Here is an 18,330-nt window from a genome sequence, read left to right as displayed (position 1 = left end):
ATGTTTAAGTTTTGGAGGAACCATACTATTTTCCATAGTGGCTGCACCATTTTACATTCCCAACACAAGTATGCAGAGGTTCCAATGTCACCACATCCTCCCAGCCCTTCTTAATTTTCATTATTTATTTTTATTATAGCCATCCTAGAGGATGATTATCTCCTGACTTTGATTTACTTTACTACAACCTACTAATGTTGAACATCTTTTCATGTTCTTATTGGCTAGTATATCCTCTTTGGAGAAATGTGTATTCACATCCTTTGCCCATTTTTTGAAATGTTGAAATATATTTTAGATGCTAAACTTTTATCAAATATATGATTTGTAAATATTTTTTCCCATTCGGTGGATCATCTTTTCAATTTCTTTTTTGGGTTTTTTTTTTTAACGTTTATTTATTTTTGAGAGAGAGAGACGGATTGTGAGCAGGGAGGGACAGAGAGAGAGGGAGACAAAGAATCCGAAGCAGGCTCCAGGCTCTGAGCTGTCAGCACAGAGCCCGATGCGGGGCTCGAACTCACAGACCGCGAGATCATGACCTGAGCGGAAGTTGGACGCTTAACCAACTGAGCCACCCAGGCGCCACTCGTCTTTTTGATTTCTTAATAGTGTCCGTTGAGGCAGAAAAGTAAAAATTTTGATGAACTCCAATTTCTATTTTTCTTGTTGTTTGTACTTTTGGTGTCATATTTAAGAGTCCTTTGCCAAGTGCAAGGCCATGAAGATTTTCTCTCCGAGTTTTAGCTCTTATATTAAGGTCTTTGATTCATTTTTAATTAATTTGTGTGTGTGGTATGAGGTAGGATCCAAATTCATTCTTTCACATGTGGATATCCAGTTATCCCAGCACCATTTGTTGAAAAGATTGTTCTTTCCCCATTGAGTGGTCTTGACAGCCTTACCAAACACCAGTTGACCATAAATGGAGTGGTTTATTTTTGAACTCTCAGCTCTGCCCATTAATCTGTGTTCTATGCTGGTTCTGCCCCGTGTTGATTACCAGAGCTTTGTACTAAGTTTTGAAATTGAGAATGGGAGCCCTCCAACTTTATTCTTCTTGTTTTGGCTATTCCATAAATAGCCAAAGGTTCCTCAAATTTCCATGTGAATTTTAAGGTCAGCTTGTCAATTCCGTGTAGAAGGTAGTTGGAATTTTGGTAGGGACTGCAATTAATCTGTACATCAATTTGGGAAGTATTGCCATCTTAACAATATTAAGTCTTCCAGTCCATGAACAGAGGGTCTATTTCTATTTATTTAAGTTCTCTTTAATCTCTTTCAACAATATTCTGTGCTTCCTTTGTTCATTTCTTTACTATTTTTGATGCTATTATAAATGTAATTGTTTTCCTAAGTTTATTCTCAGACTGGTTGTATACATTTCTAGTGTGTAGAAGTTGGTATTTGTATACACATTTCTACACCTTTCTAGTGTGTAGCAGTTGGTATTTGTATATTGTTTGCTGTAACCTTGCTGAAGCCATTTATTTGATCTGATAGTTTTCTTGTAGGGATTCCTTAGGATTTTCTTTGTGCAAAATCATACCCTCTGCAAATAGAGATAGTTTTGCTTCTTCCTTCCCGGTGTATATGCCTTCTATTTCATTTTCTTGCCTAAGAAATGGCTAGAACCTTGGCAGCATTCTGTTGAACCATGTTGTCTCGTCCCTGATTGCGGGCAGGCTGTGGTCAGTCTTCCGCTGTTGAGTGTGACGTTAACTGCGGGTTTTCTGGAGATGCCATCTATTAGGTTGACAGAGTTTACTTCCATTCCTAATTTGTTGAATGTTTTTATCATGAAGAGGTGTTGGATTTTGTCAAATGCTTTTTCTGCATCTATTGAGATGATTTTGTAGTTTTTGTCTTTGGTTCCTTTGATGTGGTATATTACAGTCATTAATTTTATATTTTAAACCAACCTTGCATTCTTGGAATAAATCCCACTTGGTCATGGTATATAATCCTTTTAATACATTGCTGGATTCCATTTGTTCACATTTTGTTGAGAATTTTTGTGTCTATATTCAATATTTACTGGTTTTTAAAAAAAATATTTGAGAAAATTTAAACATACAAAAATATCTAAAAAACAATGTAATGGACATGTTTCCCAAAATTAGTGCCTAAAGAAACACATGTTACTTTTTCTCTTATTTTTTCAGCACAGATTTTTCTCCTTGCCAACCCCCCTTCCTCTGCCCTCTCCTCTTTCTTCCCCCTCCCTTTTGAAAAGTAAGGTGTTAAGAGTTCAGTGCTGGCCGTGACAGAATAAGCCACCTACAGGCTTTGTCTCCTGCTGATTACAGGTAAAAACCTGGACAAAATACTAAAAGAAAAACTATGGAGTGCAGATAGATTGGTGAGGGTAGCTGAAACTTGGAGCAATGACCCACACAAGTGTGAGTTTTCTACTTTTCAGTCTCTTTTCCCCATGGCTTTGGCCCTAGGCCGGCCACCCCGCTGTTGGGCTGTGCTGTGAGAGTTGCTGCTGCTGCATAGACAGCAAACACTCAGAGAAACTGCCATCTTTTTGCCTAGAGGAACCGTGAAAAGGGGCCCAGTGAGCAGAAGCATGTGAACGAAAGAGAACTAAAATATCAGAACAATTTTGAAAAAGAAGACCGAAGCTGGAAGACTCACTCTACCAGATTTGAAGATTTAATATGAAGCTGGGGGCTCCGCGGGGGCTCAGTCGGTTAAGCATCTGACTTCGGCCCAGGTCATGATCTCATGGTTTGTGAGTTCAAGGTCTGCTTGGGATCTTCTCCCTCCCTCTCTCTCTCTGCCCCTGCCCCACTCGTGCTTTCTCTCTGTCTCAAAATATATAATTAAACTTGAAAAATATTAACCCCAAATCTGTCGTACACTGAAATTAAAACCTAAAACACTAAAACTTCTAGAAGAAATAAGGAGGGGCGCCTGGGTGGCGCAGTCGGTTAAGCGTCCGACTTCAGCCAGGTCACGATCTCGCGGTCCGTGAGTTCGAGCCCCGCGTCGGGCTCTGGGCTGATGGCTCAGAGCCTGGAGCCTGTTTCCAATTCTGTGTCTCCCTCTCTCTCTGCCCCTCGCCCGTTCATGCTCTGTCTCTCTCTGTCCCAAAAATAAATAAACGTTGAAAAAAAATAAAAAAAAAGAAATAAGGAAATCTTTGTCATCTTGAGTTAAGCAAAGCATTGTTAGATATGACATCAAAAGAATGATCCATGAAAGAACAATTGATGAATTGGACTTTATCAAAATATAAAACTTCTGTTTTAAAAATTGGTAAGGGAATGGAAGACAAGCCACAGGCCGTGAACAAATATTTGCCAATTACATATCTAACAAAGAACTTTTAACCAGAATGTATAAAGAACTCTCGGGGCGCCTGGGTGGCTCAGTCAGTTAAGCGTCCGACTTCAGCTCAGGTCATGATCTCGCGGTCCGTGAGTTCGAGCCCCGCATCAGGCTCTGGGCTGATGGCTCAGAGCCTGGAGCCTGCTTCCGATTCTGTGTCTCCCTCTCTCTCTGCCGCTCCCCCATTCATGCTCTGTCTCTCTCTGTCCCCAAAATAAATAAACGTTAAAAAAAAAAAATTAAAAAAAAAAAGAACTCTCAAAACTCAATGCTAACACAAATAACTTCCCCCAAAAATGAACAAAAGATTCTAACAAAGATATACACAGATAAAAGGCACATGAAAATGCCCAATTAGTAGGAAAATGCCACACAAGGTATAATACACATTTTTAGTACAACTAAAATAAAAGGTTAATTTTTTAAAAATTTTAATGTTTATTTTTGAGAGAGAGCATGGGAGCGCACGTGAGTGGGGGAGGGGTGGAGAGAGGGAAAGGGAAACACAGAATCCAAAGCAGTCTCCAGGCATAGAGCCTGACACGGGGCTGGAGCTCGGGAATGACAAGATCATGACCTAGGCCGAAGTCGGACGCCCAACCAACTGAGCCACCCAAGAGCTTAATTTTTTTTTAATCCTACCAAACTAGGGGTGCCTGGGTGGCTTAGTTGAGTGTCCAACTCTTGATTTCGGCTCAGGTCATGATCCCAGGGACGTGGGATCAAGCTCTGTGTCAGGCTCTGCGCTGAGTGTAGCCTGCTTGGGATTTTGTCTCCTCTGCCTCTCTCCCCCATGCTCGCGTGTGCTGGCTCTCTCTTTCTCTCTCTAATTTAAAAAAAAAAGTTAAAAAAATAATGAAATAAAAACTACCAAACTATGCGCTGGGGAGAATGAGGACAAGTTGCAGTTTCATGTGCTGCCAGTAGGGGGTGCAAATGGTACAGCCTCTCGGTTTACCCAGCAGACACATTCTAAGGTGCTTACTCAAGAGAAATAAAAACATGTTTCGCAAATGGCTCTGTGCAAATATTTACAGTGCCTTTATGCGTAGCCACCCCAAACTGGAAATAACCCACGTTTCTAGCTAGTGATTGGATGAACGGAGGGGTCTATCCATACAGTAGCATTAACTACACAGCAATAAAAAAAATGTCAGTGCTCCCCCAAAACGGGTGAATCCCAAGTGCATCATGCTAAGTGAAAGAAGCCAGACTCCCAAGATTCCGTGGATTGTGAGTCTGTTTCTGGGACAGTCTGGAAAGGGCAGATTATTGTCCCATTACTGGGTCACTGCTGCTGACGGTAGCAGGAAGCACAGTGGTGGCCGGGGTTTGGGGTGGAGGAAAGGAAGGCTGGACCGCAGAGGGCCCGCTTGGGGACAGAGCTGCTTTGTGATTGAGGTCCTGGTTACACACCTGTGTGCAGTTGTCAGCGGTTGGTAGAACTGCACCCCAGAAGGGGTGCCCTCGACTGTGTGTAAGCTGTAAGCAGCGAGTAAAGTGACAGATGCCTTCTTGATGCGGCTGCGGCCCCGTTCCCAGCCCAGCCCCCCACAATCCCACCCCCCACCCCCGCCCAGGTGATCACAGGGCTGTCCTGAGCTGGTGAGCGCTGTTACTGCGTATGTTTCCATCGTCTTACTGTGCGTGTGTGTGATCACAAGGGGAGCAGATGGTCTGTGTGTTTTAAACGTTTACATAAGTGGTATAATAGTAAGTGTATCTTCTTGCGGCATCATTTATTCCTCTCAACATCGTGTTTCTGAGTTTTAGACACGTAGCTTTGTTTCACTTCACTTCCTGTGTCGGTCGCTCGGGCCGCCCTCACAAAAGCCCACAGGCTGGGGCCTTACACGACGGACATTTCGTTCTCACGGTTCTGGAGGCTGGAAGTCTGAGGTCAAGGTGGCTGCCTGCAGACGGCCGCCTTCTCGCTGTGTCCTCACGGAAGACAGAGACACCTGTCCCCCCTCCCCCACATCTGCGAGGACACCCGTGCCATCTCGGGGCCCCACCCTCATGACCCCATCTAACCTCATCCCCCCCAAAGGCCCCCCTGCTGGCGCCACCCCATGGGGTGGGTAGGGCTTCCACATGGGGCTTTGGGGGACACAAACGTTCAGTTCATAGCACTTCTTAACAATTCGTTTAGCGTTCAATAACAGGCTGGGTGACACGTTAAAATAAACTACACACCGGCACACGCGTGTGCATCCGTTTCCTAGAGGCTACACCTAGAAATGCAGCTGCCACCTTGTGGGTGTACATGTCGCGGTGTGGTCTCCACCCCTGCCCAAGCCTGTGTCCCCGTGGCCTCGCCACTCTTGGTGGACTTCTGCGGACCTTAGTGGTACCTCATTGTTCTCACTTGCCTTTCCCCAGTTGATAATGAAGCTGAATATCCTTTCTGTTTATTCACACTTTGTTTCTCCTGCCCAGAAATTGCCAGTGAGCCTTCTTTATCTGGTTCTGGGGGTGGGGTGTGTTTTTGTTCTGTCTTGTCATGGTGAGGGCTGGCACTTTGTCTCAGTGCAAGCCTCAGGGACTTGGTCCCATAGAACATCCTGCGTTTGGCCTACGGCCGTACCACCCCGAACGTACCCAGTCTCGCCTGGTCTCGCAAGCTAAGCAGGGTTGGGTCTGGTTGGTACTTAGATGGGAGAACACCCCATGTTCAGGACGAAAGTGTCTAACGGCATGGTGTCTGGTGTTGGGGTCAGGGGTTTCAGGCGGTGACACAGCGGATGGAACACCCATCATGTGTGTGTGCCTTCTGGTTTCTCCCACTTCCGGGGGGGGGACGGGCACAGAGCATGGCTCCCAGATGGCAGTGCTCAGCAGTGAGGAGGTGCTCTTCCTGCCAGCTGGAAATACCGGGGTTCCTGGGAGAGGACAGCATGGCAGGGACCCTTCCTGCCCCTCGGGGTGGGTCCTTCCGGCCACGGGTCCGCCCTGTGTCTGCCACCACTGAAGCTGGCAGGGGTAGGCCCCCCAGGAGCACTCTGGCCTGCTCAGACCTGTGCTTCTTCCCAGGCCCCACCATGTCCGGGCCGCAGACCCCAGAGCCGGCCCGCCGCACGCAGGGAGACTCCCCCACGGGCACAGGGGGCGAGGACACCGCCGACGGGATCCAGCACTCACAACGCATGCTCAGCTTCAGTGATGCGCTCCTGTCCATCATCGCCACTGTGATGGTCCGTGTGCCGCGCCCCCCCACCCCCAAGCCTCCTCTCCCATCAGGGCCCCTGGCCTCACCCTCTCCAGACAGCCTTCTGGTAGAGCTCAGCCCAGCATAGACCCTGCCCTGTCTCGGCAGTGTCCTGGGGTCCGTCAGCCATTTGGGCAGCTGGACGGGTGGGGGAAGCAGTCCAGCACTGGCCCGAGTCCCCGACACCACGTCATTCAAGGGGTGGTCTCTGCACAGCCCAAGCAATGTCCCATGGCTCTTTTTGTGTGTTTGCTCTCGTAGATCCTGCCTGTGACCCACACGGAGATCTCCCCAGAACAGGTACTTGGGAACGGTGGTCTGCGGCATCGAGGGTGAGCTTACAGAAGACTCGGTCCACGAGCCCGCTTCTAGGCTCCACCCAAGATGTGCCTGGCTGGGAGGGGTGGGACCAGGTCTTCTTCCCTCAGCAGCCCTGGTCGGCCCCAACCTTGGCCTGCAGACAGAGGCAGTGCCCTTGAAGTGAGCTTAGGGGTCGGCTGAGGACGGAAGGTCCGGCAGCCCAACAAGCTTCTGGTTGGCATGGAGACCTGTACCCTGTCACCCCCGGAGCATCCCTCCTACACGTTCAGGGGGCAAGGGGAGATGCTCCCAGCCGGGCCTCCCTGAAGCACAGGGACACGGGGTTTTTCTCATGAAGTAAGTGGGAAACAGGTTCTCTGAAGCAGTTTCCCCTTTATAGCCAACTTGGAACATCTCTGTCCTGTAAGTTAGGTGGTGGCGTATTCCCTCAGGTTTGGGAAGATGCCTGAAAGTCCCTGGGCATCATGCGTGCGCCAGTGTGCCTCGCTCAGCCCCTCAGTGGACGGGGGTGTTGTTCAGTCTCAGGGGACGGAGGATGTGAGGTGCTGGGTCTGTCAGGCCCCGCAGCACAGCTGGGCGCTGGACTCCGGGGCTGTCCCGCTTAGCCGGGGTGCTGTTGGGAGTCAAAAGAGCCGCGTCATGTGTGGGAAGGCGACGGCACCCCTGGTAGGGTCTTGAGGAGAAGGAAATGGGAATGCGGGTCTAGCCTGGAACCAGCAGCCAGCACCCAGCCAGCAGCTGGGGGGAGGGAGTGCCGGGGCACCCGCCTGACTGCACCAGCTCCAGAACCCCTCTGGAGGACACTCGTGCCAGGTCGGAGACCTCAGTGCTGCCACTGTCACAAGGGGTATGGCTGTGCGAGCAGGAGATGCCGGGAGGTGACACGGGGAGGTGTCTGGACAAACTGTCCCCAGTTGTCTGCACTGGGCCTGTCTTCTTGGAGAGTGGCACCTTGTTGTGAGGTCTCCGTGTGCACGAACCGAGCCAGAAGGTGGTGCGGTGGTCCGGGGACTCCTTCTGGGAGCCCAGGGCCGTAAGGAGGTGTCAGCCAGCAGGTGCTCCTCCCCATGTGGAGGGAAAGACTAGTCAAGGGTGGGAAACCCAGCAAGTCAAAAGCTGTGAGTCCTCGGTGAGATAGTGGGGTCCTGGGTGAGACCCCCTGATGCAAGTAGAAAACCAGCGAAAGTGGTGACACGGTCAGTTTTCCACTTTGAGCTTTTGCTGACAAAGCATCACATCCCATCTTGCGATTCCAAGGGTCCCAGCTTTGTGTTGAGCCCGGTTCTGTTTCCCCACTGCACCTGCGAGTCCCTTCTGACCAGGGCGAGGCGCACCGCGACCTCACCAGGCTTCACAGCTGTTTCAGAATTGGTTACCTGCAGTGCGCTTGGTGCCCTGTGCTGGCCCGGGAGTGCCCGGCAAAGACTCTCTGCCCCAAGAGCTGGCGCGTCGGGAGCTCCACACCAGGTCCCCAGATACGCACAGCGGGATGCAGGGCATCCCCCGATACGCACGACGGGACACGGGGCATCCCCAGATACGCACGACGGGACACGGGGCATCCCCAGATACGCACGACGGGACACGGGGCATTGGTGCTGTGCAGCGGGGAGGCGGGGAGGCTACCCAGAAGAGGAGCCTCAGGGTGGGCTGGGGTAGAGGCTGAACCAGAAGGGGAGGTGGGAACCACCAGACCCTTCAGAGGCCTTGGGGACTCGGCACCTTGGACGGGGCCGCCGGCTGCCATGGACTGAAGTGGTCTCTGATGGTGATGCTTTTCTGTTCCTCCAGTTTGACAAAAGTATACAGAGACTTCTAGCAACCAGGATTGCCGTCTACCTGATGACGTTTCTCATTGTGACTGTGGCCTGGGCAGCACATACAAGGTACAGAGTCAGGCTGGGGGCTTTTTCTGGGCTGAGGTCCACATGTCTGTGGCTCACTCAGTGCGTGTGCCCAGAGGGTGCAGGCCCCCAACCTGTCCGGGGTCAGCATGGCAGCAGGCGTGTGCTCAGGGCACCGATAAGACGCCCATTCTCAGGGTGTCTGGTGGCCCCTCCCTCATTTCCTGAGTCAGCAGGCCCCACTTCACCCCAGATTCTGGCTGCAGGCCTCTGCACCCTCCTCTCCACGTGACACCAGGGCCTGGGATGATGACACAGGATAACACACTTGCGTGGGCACGCACACAGGACCGGGCAGGGAAAGGACTGCAAGCTGACTGCCCCGTGCACCCCTGCAACGCCACAGCACTGTGCTCAGGTCCCTCTGCCCGGTCCTGGGGCTCCGGCAAGGAGGAAGAGGCGCAGGGTGCACGCTCCCAAGCCAGAGCTTTCTCTTAAGAAGGAGAAGGTTCCTGAGGGTCTGACAGGAACAGGGCCCCAAGCTGCAGGGGACCCCTAACCCCCAACCCAGGCAGGCAGGCTCCCGGGGAGAGGGTTGGGGTACGGTGCAAGCCCTTGCTGAGGAAATGCCCCTGCTTGGGGGACGGTGGGTACACAGGGAGACCTGGGAGCTGTCCACACACTGGCGCTGGCAGTAAAAACGTCTGACGTTTTAGGGGCGCCTGGACGGCTCAGTCGGTTGAGCGTCCAGCTCTTGATTTCAGCTCAGGTCACGATCTCACGGTTCATGAGTTTGAGCCCCGAGTCACGCTCACGCTGACAGCACAGCGTCTGCTTGGGATTCTCTGTGCCTCTCCCTCTCTGTCTGCCCTTCCCCTGCTCACGCTCTCTCAAAATAAATAAACGTTTAAAAAACATTTTTTTTTAATGTTACGTTACACACCTGCTTTTAGCAAAATGACCGTTTCTGGTAGGGACGGTTGGCCCTTTGTAAAGGCTCAGGGGCTCCCCTGTCCACGCAGAGTGAAGAGGGGGGCCACGGCCACTCTGCCTGGTCCTGCTTGTGGCTGATATGGCTGAGCTCCCTGTCACTCCAGCGGCACAGACAGGGCCACACAGCACCTTGTTTGTGCACTGGCTCGTCAAAGGCCACATCCTGCTGCCAGATTCCCAGAGTGGGCACAGATCCACCTAGGACCCTGGTGGCTGGGCCCATCTCCCCCAGGCTCAGTGGGTTGCCGGTGGGGCTGCTGTCCATGGGGGATATGACCCCTTTCTCTGACTGTAGGGGAGTGCAGGACCCCAGAGCCAGCCCTGGCCAGATGCAGATCTCCCAGGTGGGGGGAATGAGGCCCACTGAGCCCTGCCCAGGAGAAGGCCTTGTCCTCTGACCCCTCGGAGGGGGACTCCATGGAGGGCAAGGAGAGCAGGGAAAAAGATTTTTGTTTCTAGCTCCCGCATTGACCCTTGGTGAGCTCTGCTCATGTTCTCTGTGTTTAGTTTTCTGCTCATGATTTCCTGCCTTGAAATAAGAACCATCTGTCTGTTAATTGGGCTGTTTCAGTAGGTTAAGTGTATAACATCCTTGGAAGGATTTCCTTTTTTAAAAATTTTTTTTTTTCAACGTTTATTTTATTTTTGGGACAGAGAGAGACAGAGCATGAACGGGGGAGGGGCAGAGAGAGAGGGAGACACAGAATCGGAAACAGGCTCCAGGCTCCGAGCCATCAGCCCAGAGCCCGACGCGGGGCTCGAACTCACGGACCGCGAGATCGTGACCTGGCTGAAGTCGGACGCTTAACCAACTGCGCCACCCAGGCGCCCCAGGATTTCCTTTTTTAAAAGTGGCCTTTGGGCACAAGACCAGAAGAAGGACTCCCCTGCCGGTTTCCAGTCTCCCAGGCAGCCAAGGGACACCCCAGAGCACTCGGGACACCTCCTGGGGGGGGGTGCGTCCTCTGCTCCACAGGCTCTGAAGACACTGTCCCCAGAGCCACCACGTGCCTCGTTGGTTTGTACACAGTGATCCCAGCTCTGAAGCCATGCGCGTTGACTCAGAAGAGTTCGTGGAAATGCGAACAGTGTGATTTCTAGGGAACTTGGGTTTTCTTCTTTGTATTTTCAGTCTCTTCCAAACTTTGTACGCTGGGTAGTATCTTAAATTCGATTAAAAATGACATTTTTAATGATCTTTCTAATCCTCAAATGCTGGAACGTGTGATGCTGTTAGAGCCACCTGATTGATGGCACGTCTTTCTGTTTTCCTTACGTTGTTTAGATTGTTCCAGGTTGTTGGGAAGATAGACGACACACTTGCCTTGCTCAACCTGGTGAGTCGTTTTCATTTCTTGAGAAACGATTATGTTTGTAATCCCGTGTTCCCCGGAGAAGGGAAAGAAGTGCTCAGCCTCTAGAGCCTCTGGTGTTGAGAGCCTGGGCACCCCCCCGCCCCCCACTCCTGGACTCCTCACACATCCTCCCACAGGCACTGCCGATAGATGGGCCCCCTCCCCTCTGTTCCACCGTGAGGGCATGAGCTGAGCTTCCTTGGGGTCTAGGAGTCGTACAGTGATCTGCCTCTGGGGCGGCGGCACTGCCAGAGGTCCCCCTGGGCGGCAGGGCCTGCAGGACACCTGGGGTGGCCTGCCTGCCTTCCCTCCTTAACCCTCAGCTCTCTCCTTCCTCCTCCTTCCTAGGCCTGCATGATGACCATCACTTTCCTACCTTTCACCGTAAGTACCTGCAGTTGCCCCCTGGGTCCAGCCTGCCCTCCCCTGGGCAAGGGGACTCGACCCGGGATGCTCCCTCCTCAGAAACTCTCAGACCAGCCGGGTGGCCCGAGGCCCGACCACAGAGTTGCAGAGAGGAGAGAAAGTTCCAGGGGAGCCAGTGGCAGTCGGGTCTGCTCTAGGGGTGGGACACACCTGGGGTCTCCAGGCCGTTTGAAGGGGGAGAGGCTTCCAGGGGCCCCCAGCAGGGACTACGATGGCAGAGACACCAGCTTGGCCTCTGAGGGTCCAGCGAGCGGCATCGCTTCCACACCCCTGCCCCCGGCCCCTGCACGGCCCCCGCCTCACCGCCCCCTGCACGGCCCCCGCCTCACCGCCCCCTGCCGTCCCGGGTTCCTCCCCAACTTGCGGCCCCCACATCGCCTCCCCCAGGGGCTCTTCCACAGCCTGGCCTCCCCCTGTGCGCGCCTGCCGCACTCCCCGTCAGTCCTGGCGGAACAGTGGTCTGGGCGTGCAGGGCCGTGCGTCAGAGCATCCTTCGTGAAAGTGAGAACGTTGCAGCTTTAAAGGCTCAAAGCCTCCTGTGGGTTGCTCTGGGTCCGCTCTGTCACCGAGCGCATGGCGCGCCTCAGGCACGGCAGGGCCCTGCACAGCCTGGTTTTGTCTCTTTGGCTGCAGTTTTCCTTAATGGTGACCTTCCCGGAGGTGCCTCTGGGCATCTTCTTGTTCTGTCTGTGTGTGATCGCCATCGGGGCCGTGCAGGTAGGACACCCCAGCCCGCCCCCCCCCCCCCCGTACACTTGTTTTCCTGGAGCACACACTGTGCACACGTGTAGGATGTGGCGTGTTGGCCGCAGTGAGAGCCGTGCAGAGCGGCTGCCAGAGGCCCCCAGCCGCAGGCTGCAGCAGGACGGACCCAGAGGCTTTTCGAGCCCGGACTCCGTAGCGACACGGAGGGAGAGAGGCATGGGGCCGCCCAGCGTCCTGAGGCACTCATCTGGTGGGACAGGGTCCCGGAGACCCCCACACCCGGCCCCAGGAGCAGGGCAGGGGCTCCTGTCCCCTCTCCCCACCCTCCGGGACACCCCGTGGGGAGCCTCCCAGCCGAACCTTCTCCTCTGGGGTCCCCACCCCTGAGGCACCTGTTCATGTCCACGGGTGGGAGGGGTTACTGGCCAGAAGCCTCTGCCCGGGCCCTGCATCCTGCCGCTCCCACAGGCGCTGATCGTGGTGTACGCGTTCCACTTCCCCCACCTCCTGAACCCCCAGATAGAGAGCTCCACCCACAGGACCCTGTATCGGCAGCACATCCTGGGCATCGTCCTCAGGGGCCCGGCCTTGTGTTTCGCTGCTGCTGGCTTCTCCCTGTTTTTCTACCCCTTGGTGAGTGGGGGAAGCAGGGGGGTGGGCAGGGGTGACATCTCACTGAGCAGATGGCCACCAGAGGGTGGGGCGGGGGAGGCACCACCGGGGAGGGGTACAGAGCTGTGCAAAAGTCCCCAGGGGCACCGGGCAGCACGTGGCCTGGTGCCCAGGGTGTCAGGGAACGTAGCTGGAGGGAAGGGCCCTCCCCCCGCTCCCCCCTGCTGCGGGGACTTGCTCTGCAGGTGAACGCGCACCACAGTCAGAGCCAGGCCTGGTCAGATGGGGGCAGCTGGTGGGCCATGCCTCACCCACGTTTTCCCCAAGTGGGCAGAGCTTTAAGACCAGAGGCGAGAGACACAGGTGCCCGGAGTCTGGGCTGTGCTTGTTCTCTTGGTGAGTACGGAGTCTGCACAAAGCTGTCAGGGCAGCCAACACTGCCCCGGCCGGGGCGGGGGGGGGGGGGGGGGGCGGCGCGGTTTCCTAGCAGTGTTGCCATGACAGCAGGCAAGAAGCACCTTAGGAAGAACATTGATGAACTCAAGTGAGCGCGTGGGAGAGTGGACAGAGCTGTGCCTGTCCTAAAGACTTGCGTGGAGGGTATGAGCCAACCAAAGAAAAAGCAAAGAAAGAAAATTCCTGAACTAAAGGAAACTGAAAAGTGGAAAAAAACAGAGGCAAAGCTGTTGGCAGAAGGAGCCCCATTGTGCAGCCCGGCTGAGGAGAGCCAGGGTCCCAGGTGGGGACTGGCTACCGAGTCTCAGGAAAACCCAGGTGTGGTCAGAGGTCAGGATGCTTCACACGGACATCTCTGGTTCAGTCTTCGGTGCTCTCCACTCCGCACCCTACACTTCAGGGGATGCGAGAACTTGGAGCTGTCTCAGCCAAGTCACAGAAATCAAGGTTGGCGAGTGCCTTTTACCTGTCAGCTAATTTTTTTTAACGTTTATTTATTTTGAGAGAGAGAGACTGAGTGTGAGCAGGGGAGGGGCAGAGAGAGGGAGACACAGAATCCGAAGCAGGCTCCAGGCGTTGAGCTGTCGGCACAGAGCCCGATGTGGGGCTCGAACCCATGCATCGTGAGATCATGACCTGAGCAGAAGTCAGATGCTCAACCGACTGAGCCACCCAGGTGCCCCTCGGCTAATTTTTTTTTTAATGTTTATTTTGAGAGAGAGAGAGTCCCAAGCAGGCTCCGTGCTGTCCGTGCAGAGCCCGACGTGGGCTCCGTCCCACGAACTGCAAGATCAAGAGTCGGCCACTCAACCAGCTGAGCCCCCGGTGCCCGTAGCCATCAGCCAGCTTAATAGGAATATTGTTCTAGCAACGCTTCGTCTTCCAGAAATTGAGGGAAATCCTGACAAGCAGCTGTTCCAGAGTTGATGGTGGAAGCTTCTGCATGGTTCCCGCCTTTCCCCGAGCGCTCGTGAAGAACGGCGAGGTTTCAGAACCAGAGCGTCGTAACTATGAAGAAATGGTTGACGTTCTAGATGTCTAGCGCACATTTCAAGAGAATTCCAAGTTTGAAACAAATAGGCGGGCAAGGGCCACTGCAGAGCATTGTCTGCGTGCTGGGGGTGGGGGCTAAGCGTCCCAGGCGCCCTGAGGTCAGGTCCAGGCAGGCCGGGTGGGGGAGGGGTACGCCGGTGTGCAAGCAGGCAGGCAGGCGGCAGGTGTGGGGGGGTGAGGGCAGGCCTCAGGCTTCTGCTTGGTCTCCTTAGTCTTGAGCGTGTGTAAATTGAAGGGGGTGCTGGTGGGAGGGGTGCGTGGAGTCAGGCGGGGCATTCTTGGCTGTGGCCTGCAGTGGGGTGGCTCCTGGTGGGCAGGGCAGGGCCAGCAAGGGGGACGCACTGGACAGGAGTAAGGGGCAGCTGGCCCGAGGCCGCGTACACGTCCCAGGGGGCAGCCTCTCCCGGCTGCGCATTCATGGTGGCCGACAGCGGGTGTTGGTTGGACAAAGTCAGGGGCTGAGGATGATGGAGGTCATTGCATGGAGCATGGAGGGACAGCTGGGGTGTGGTATGGGCAGTCGGGACGAGCAGAGCTGAGGACCAGGGCAGGCCGTGCCCACTGCCAGGGCCTGGACCAGGAGCCTGGGCTGAGTGGGCAGCGTCCACTGGGTCCATGAGGAGCCTAGACAGTGACCTTGCCCTGATGCCATGATGACAGTGGGGGAGGGGCACCTCAGCCACCAAACAGGAAATGGAGGGCTGGGGGGGGGCCCAAGTGACCAGCGGGTCCAGTGGCCTCCGAGGGTAGGCTCAGGCCATGGCGCTCTGTGATGGAACAGTCCGCTGTCAGTCCGCCCCCACCCACCTGCCCGTCAGCCTTCCTCTTGTTGCCTTCTTCCCTCTTCCCCTGCCGTGTGGCTCTGATCCTTTGCCCTCTCACCTCCTCACCTGGAGCCCCATTGCCCGCCACCACCTGTGACACGACACATGCAAGCTTCCTGCCCCCCAGGAAGCCCGTGGTCTCCATCCTCCTAGACATCCTTGCCACCCCCTCCCTCAGCCAGATGCTGTGCTGGGTTCACCTTCTAGATCCAGCCCTTCTGACCACCCTGGCCCGGGCCATCCCGGTGTGGCTACCTTCCTGCAGCGGTGATGTTCTGGGGCCTCTGCATTGGGCCTCTCATGCCAGCATCTAGTAGAAGCCACTTGTGTCATTTCTCTGTCCCCCCCCCCCCCCAGATTGGGATTCCTCCTCCCCTGTGGCTCCCTCCCGCTGATCCTGCAGGGCCTGCCCACCGACTGGCCTCCTCCCACCTGCTTCACACCCGGGAGGCCCGTCCCTCAGTGTGTCCGCTCAGTGATGTGGTCGGGGCTGTAAACAGATCTGTGATGCTGGCCTTCGTCATCTGTCTGCAGTGTGCCACTGTCTCCCTGATTGTACTCCCCACGTCAGGTGACCCTGAAGTACTTGGCTTGCAGGACAGAAGGGGCGGGAGCCCCCCATTGAGCGCAGGCCTGGAATGGGGCAGCGGTGGCAGGAGGAGGCGCCTCACTGCAGGGGTGTCGGCTGTGTGGGTACCACAGCCGCAGGGTGAGCAGAGCCCTCGTGGGACCTGCCAGTCTGCCCCAGCCTTGAGGGCTCGCGCTGCCAGAGCCCAGAACACGCCGCCTGGCCCTACAGCCTTTCTTGTTCAAATTACGGGGTGTGTGTGCAGTGAAGCCCACGCCACTGTGTCCTGTAAACACCATCCAGCGGCAACGATGGAGTGCACATCGCGTGCAGCCGCCATCTCCACCTCCTTCCGGAATGTTTCTCTCACCCCCCCTGCTGCCTGGAAGCCACCAGTCGACTTTCCGTCTCTCTCTGTGGATCTGCCTGTGCTGGGTAATTCATGTAAATGGAATCATAAAACACGAGGCTTTTATGTCTGGCTTCTTTCGTTCAGCATAACGTTTTCAAGGTTGGTTCACGTCGCCCCAAGTGTCAGGACTTCCTCTCGTTGGCTGGACCACGTTTTCTCACCCGCGCGTCTGTCGACGGACTCTGGGTTCTTGCTCGTCTTAGCTGATGTGAACGGTGCTGCTGTGAACGTGGGGTGCACACACCTCTTGGAGACCCTGCTCTCCGTTCTTCTGGGTGCACACCCGGGCCAGACGTGGGCTTACTGGATGGCAGGGGGAGGCGGGCGTGGGCTTGCTGGATCACAGGGGGAGGCGGGCGTGGGCTTACTGGATGGCAGGGGGAGGCGGGCGTGGGCTTACTGGGTCGCAGGGGGAGGCGGGTGCGGGCTTGCTGGATGGCAGGGGGAGGCAGGTGTGGGCTTACTGGGTCGCAGGGGGAGGCGGACGTGGGCTTACTGGATGGCAGGGGGAGGCGGGCGTGGGCTTACTGGGTCGCAGGGGGAGGCGGGCGTGGGCTTACTGGATGGCAGGGGGAGGCAGGCGTGGGCTTACTGGGTCGCAGGGGGAGGCGGGCGTGGGCTTACTGGATCGCAGGGGGAGGCGGGCGTGGGCTTACTGGGTCGCAGGGGGAGGCGGGCATGGGCTTACTGGATGGCAGGGGGAGGCAAGCATGGGCTTACTGGGTCGCAGGGGGAGGCGGGCGTGGGCTTACTGGATGGCAGGGGGAGGCGGGCGTGGGCTTGCTGGGTCGCAGGGGGCGGCGGGCGTGGGCTCGCTGGGTCGCAGGGGGAGGCGGGCGTGGGCTCGCTGGATGGCAGGGGGAGGCAGGCGTGGGCTTGCTGGATCACAGGGGGAGGCGGGCGTGGGCTTGCTGGATGGCAGGGGGAGGCAGGCGTGGGCTTTTGGGTCGCAGGGGGAGGCGGGCGTGGGCTTACTGGATCGCAGGGGGAGGCGGGCGTGGGCTTCCTGGGTCGCAGGGGGAGGTGGGCGTGGGCTTACTGGATGGCAGGGGGAGGCAAGCATGGGCTTACTGGGTCGCAGGGGGAGGCGGGCGTGGGCTTACCGGATCACAGGGGCTCCCTGTTTGATTTTTGGGGGACCCGCCACATTGTTTCTGCAGCGGCGGCACCAGTTTACGTCCCCACCGACAGAGCGCGGGCTCCCAGTTTCCCCACACCCTCGCCAAGGCCCGTGGACCCGCTTTTCTGAGGGCCGTCTTCCCCCGGGGTGTGACGTGGGGTCTCCTGGTTCCGCTCTGCATTTCCCTGAGGCTCGGTGACGCCGAGCACGTTTTCGTTCATGGGTCGGCCACGGCGTCTTCTTGGGAGAAATGTCTGCTCCAGCCCTTTTCCTTGGGTGTCGTCTCTGTGCCGTGGAGGCGAGGAGTTTCCACCTGCGCTGGGCGCCAGGTCCTCCTCTGCCACGCGGGCTGCCGTGTGCTCTCCCGTTGTGTGAGAAGTGCTCTTGGAGGCACGCACGGCTTTCAGCCTGATGAGGTATAATTCACCTGTTTCTTAGGTTGCGGGTGCTGCCATCCCTTCGGAGCGGGTGGCTTCTGGGTGGGATTTCTGGTGCAGCGTCACCTCCTGACATGTCTGTGTCTCATACAGTCGTACCTGCTGATGGCGACGGTCATCTTCCTCCCCTACGTCAGCAAGGCCTGCAGCTGGTGCAAGGGCAGGCTTGTGGGTAGGTGTGCGGGCAGGCTGGTGTGTGGGGCCTCGGCACTGCTCCCCAAGGCCTGTGGAGCATGGGAAGGGCCCAGGCGCCCGTGACGGCCAGGCGTCCCTGTGGAGTCCCCTCCCCTGGCCAGCTCCTCCCTCCTGGCACATCCACAGGCCCCCAAGAGCCCCCAGCTCACAGTGTGGAGTTCTTCACATTTGACCTGCATGAGCCTCTCAGCAAGGAGCGGGTGGAGGCCTTCAGCGACGGGGTCTATGCCATCGTGGCCACACTCCTCATCCTGGACATCTGGTAAGGACCCAGGCCTGAGGAAGGGGTCTGTGGCATGCCTGTCTAGAGGGTCTCTCTTCCTCCAGCCCTACGCAGGCGGGTGCGGCGGCCTCCCGCTGCCACCTTCCCTGTGGAACGAGTCCCACCCTGGCCGGAGCCCCCTCCAGAATTCAGGGTCTCCATGGGAGAGCACGGGTGGAGGCAGGGAGCACCAGGGCCAC

At 56.0% G+C, this 18,330-nt stretch overlaps 1 protein-coding gene across 1 annotated transcript; it reads left to right on the top strand.

Annotated features, from left to right (window-relative positions):
* The first annotated feature begins 6,356 nt into the window (after positions 1 to 6,356).
* TMEM175 (transmembrane protein 175) lies at positions 6,357 to 18,172 on the top strand. The gene is made up of 9 exons (XM_032593028.1): positions 6,357 to 6,533; positions 6,809 to 6,847; positions 8,660 to 8,754; positions 10,991 to 11,042; positions 11,409 to 11,444; positions 12,120 to 12,203; positions 12,660 to 12,824; positions 17,767 to 17,845; positions 17,995 to 18,172. Exons 1-9 carry the CDS (start codon positions 6,381 to 6,383, stop codon positions 18,132 to 18,134), a joined length of 843 nt encoding a protein of 280 aa, XP_032448919.1. The 5' UTR covers positions 6,357 to 6,380; the 3' UTR covers positions 18,135 to 18,172.
* The last annotated feature ends 158 nt before the right edge of the window (positions 18,173 to 18,330 follow it).

The sequence above is a fragment of the Lynx canadensis genome, chromosome B1 (genome assembly GCF_007474595.2).
Source record: "Lynx canadensis isolate LIC74 chromosome B1, mLynCan4.pri.v2, whole genome shotgun sequence".
Classification (NCBI taxonomy): Eukaryota; Metazoa; Chordata; class Mammalia; order Carnivora; family Felidae; genus Lynx; species Lynx canadensis.
Note: the sequence above shows the minus strand (reverse complement) of the source record. Positions and strands in the feature narration are given on the sequence as shown.

Coding starts and splice junctions, on each gene's coding strand:
- TMEM175 (XM_032593028.1), top strand. CDS start 6,381: ATGTCCGGGCCGCAGACCCCAGAGCCGGCCCGCCGCACGCAGGGAGAC. Junction 6,534..6,808: donor CCATCATCGCCACTGTGATG/GTCCGTGTGCCG, acceptor TTGCTCTCGTAG/ATCCTGCCTGTGACCCACAC. Junction 8,755..10,990: donor GCCTGGGCAGCACATACAAG/GTACAGAGTCAG, acceptor TACGTTGTTTAG/ATTGTTCCAGGTTGTTGGGA.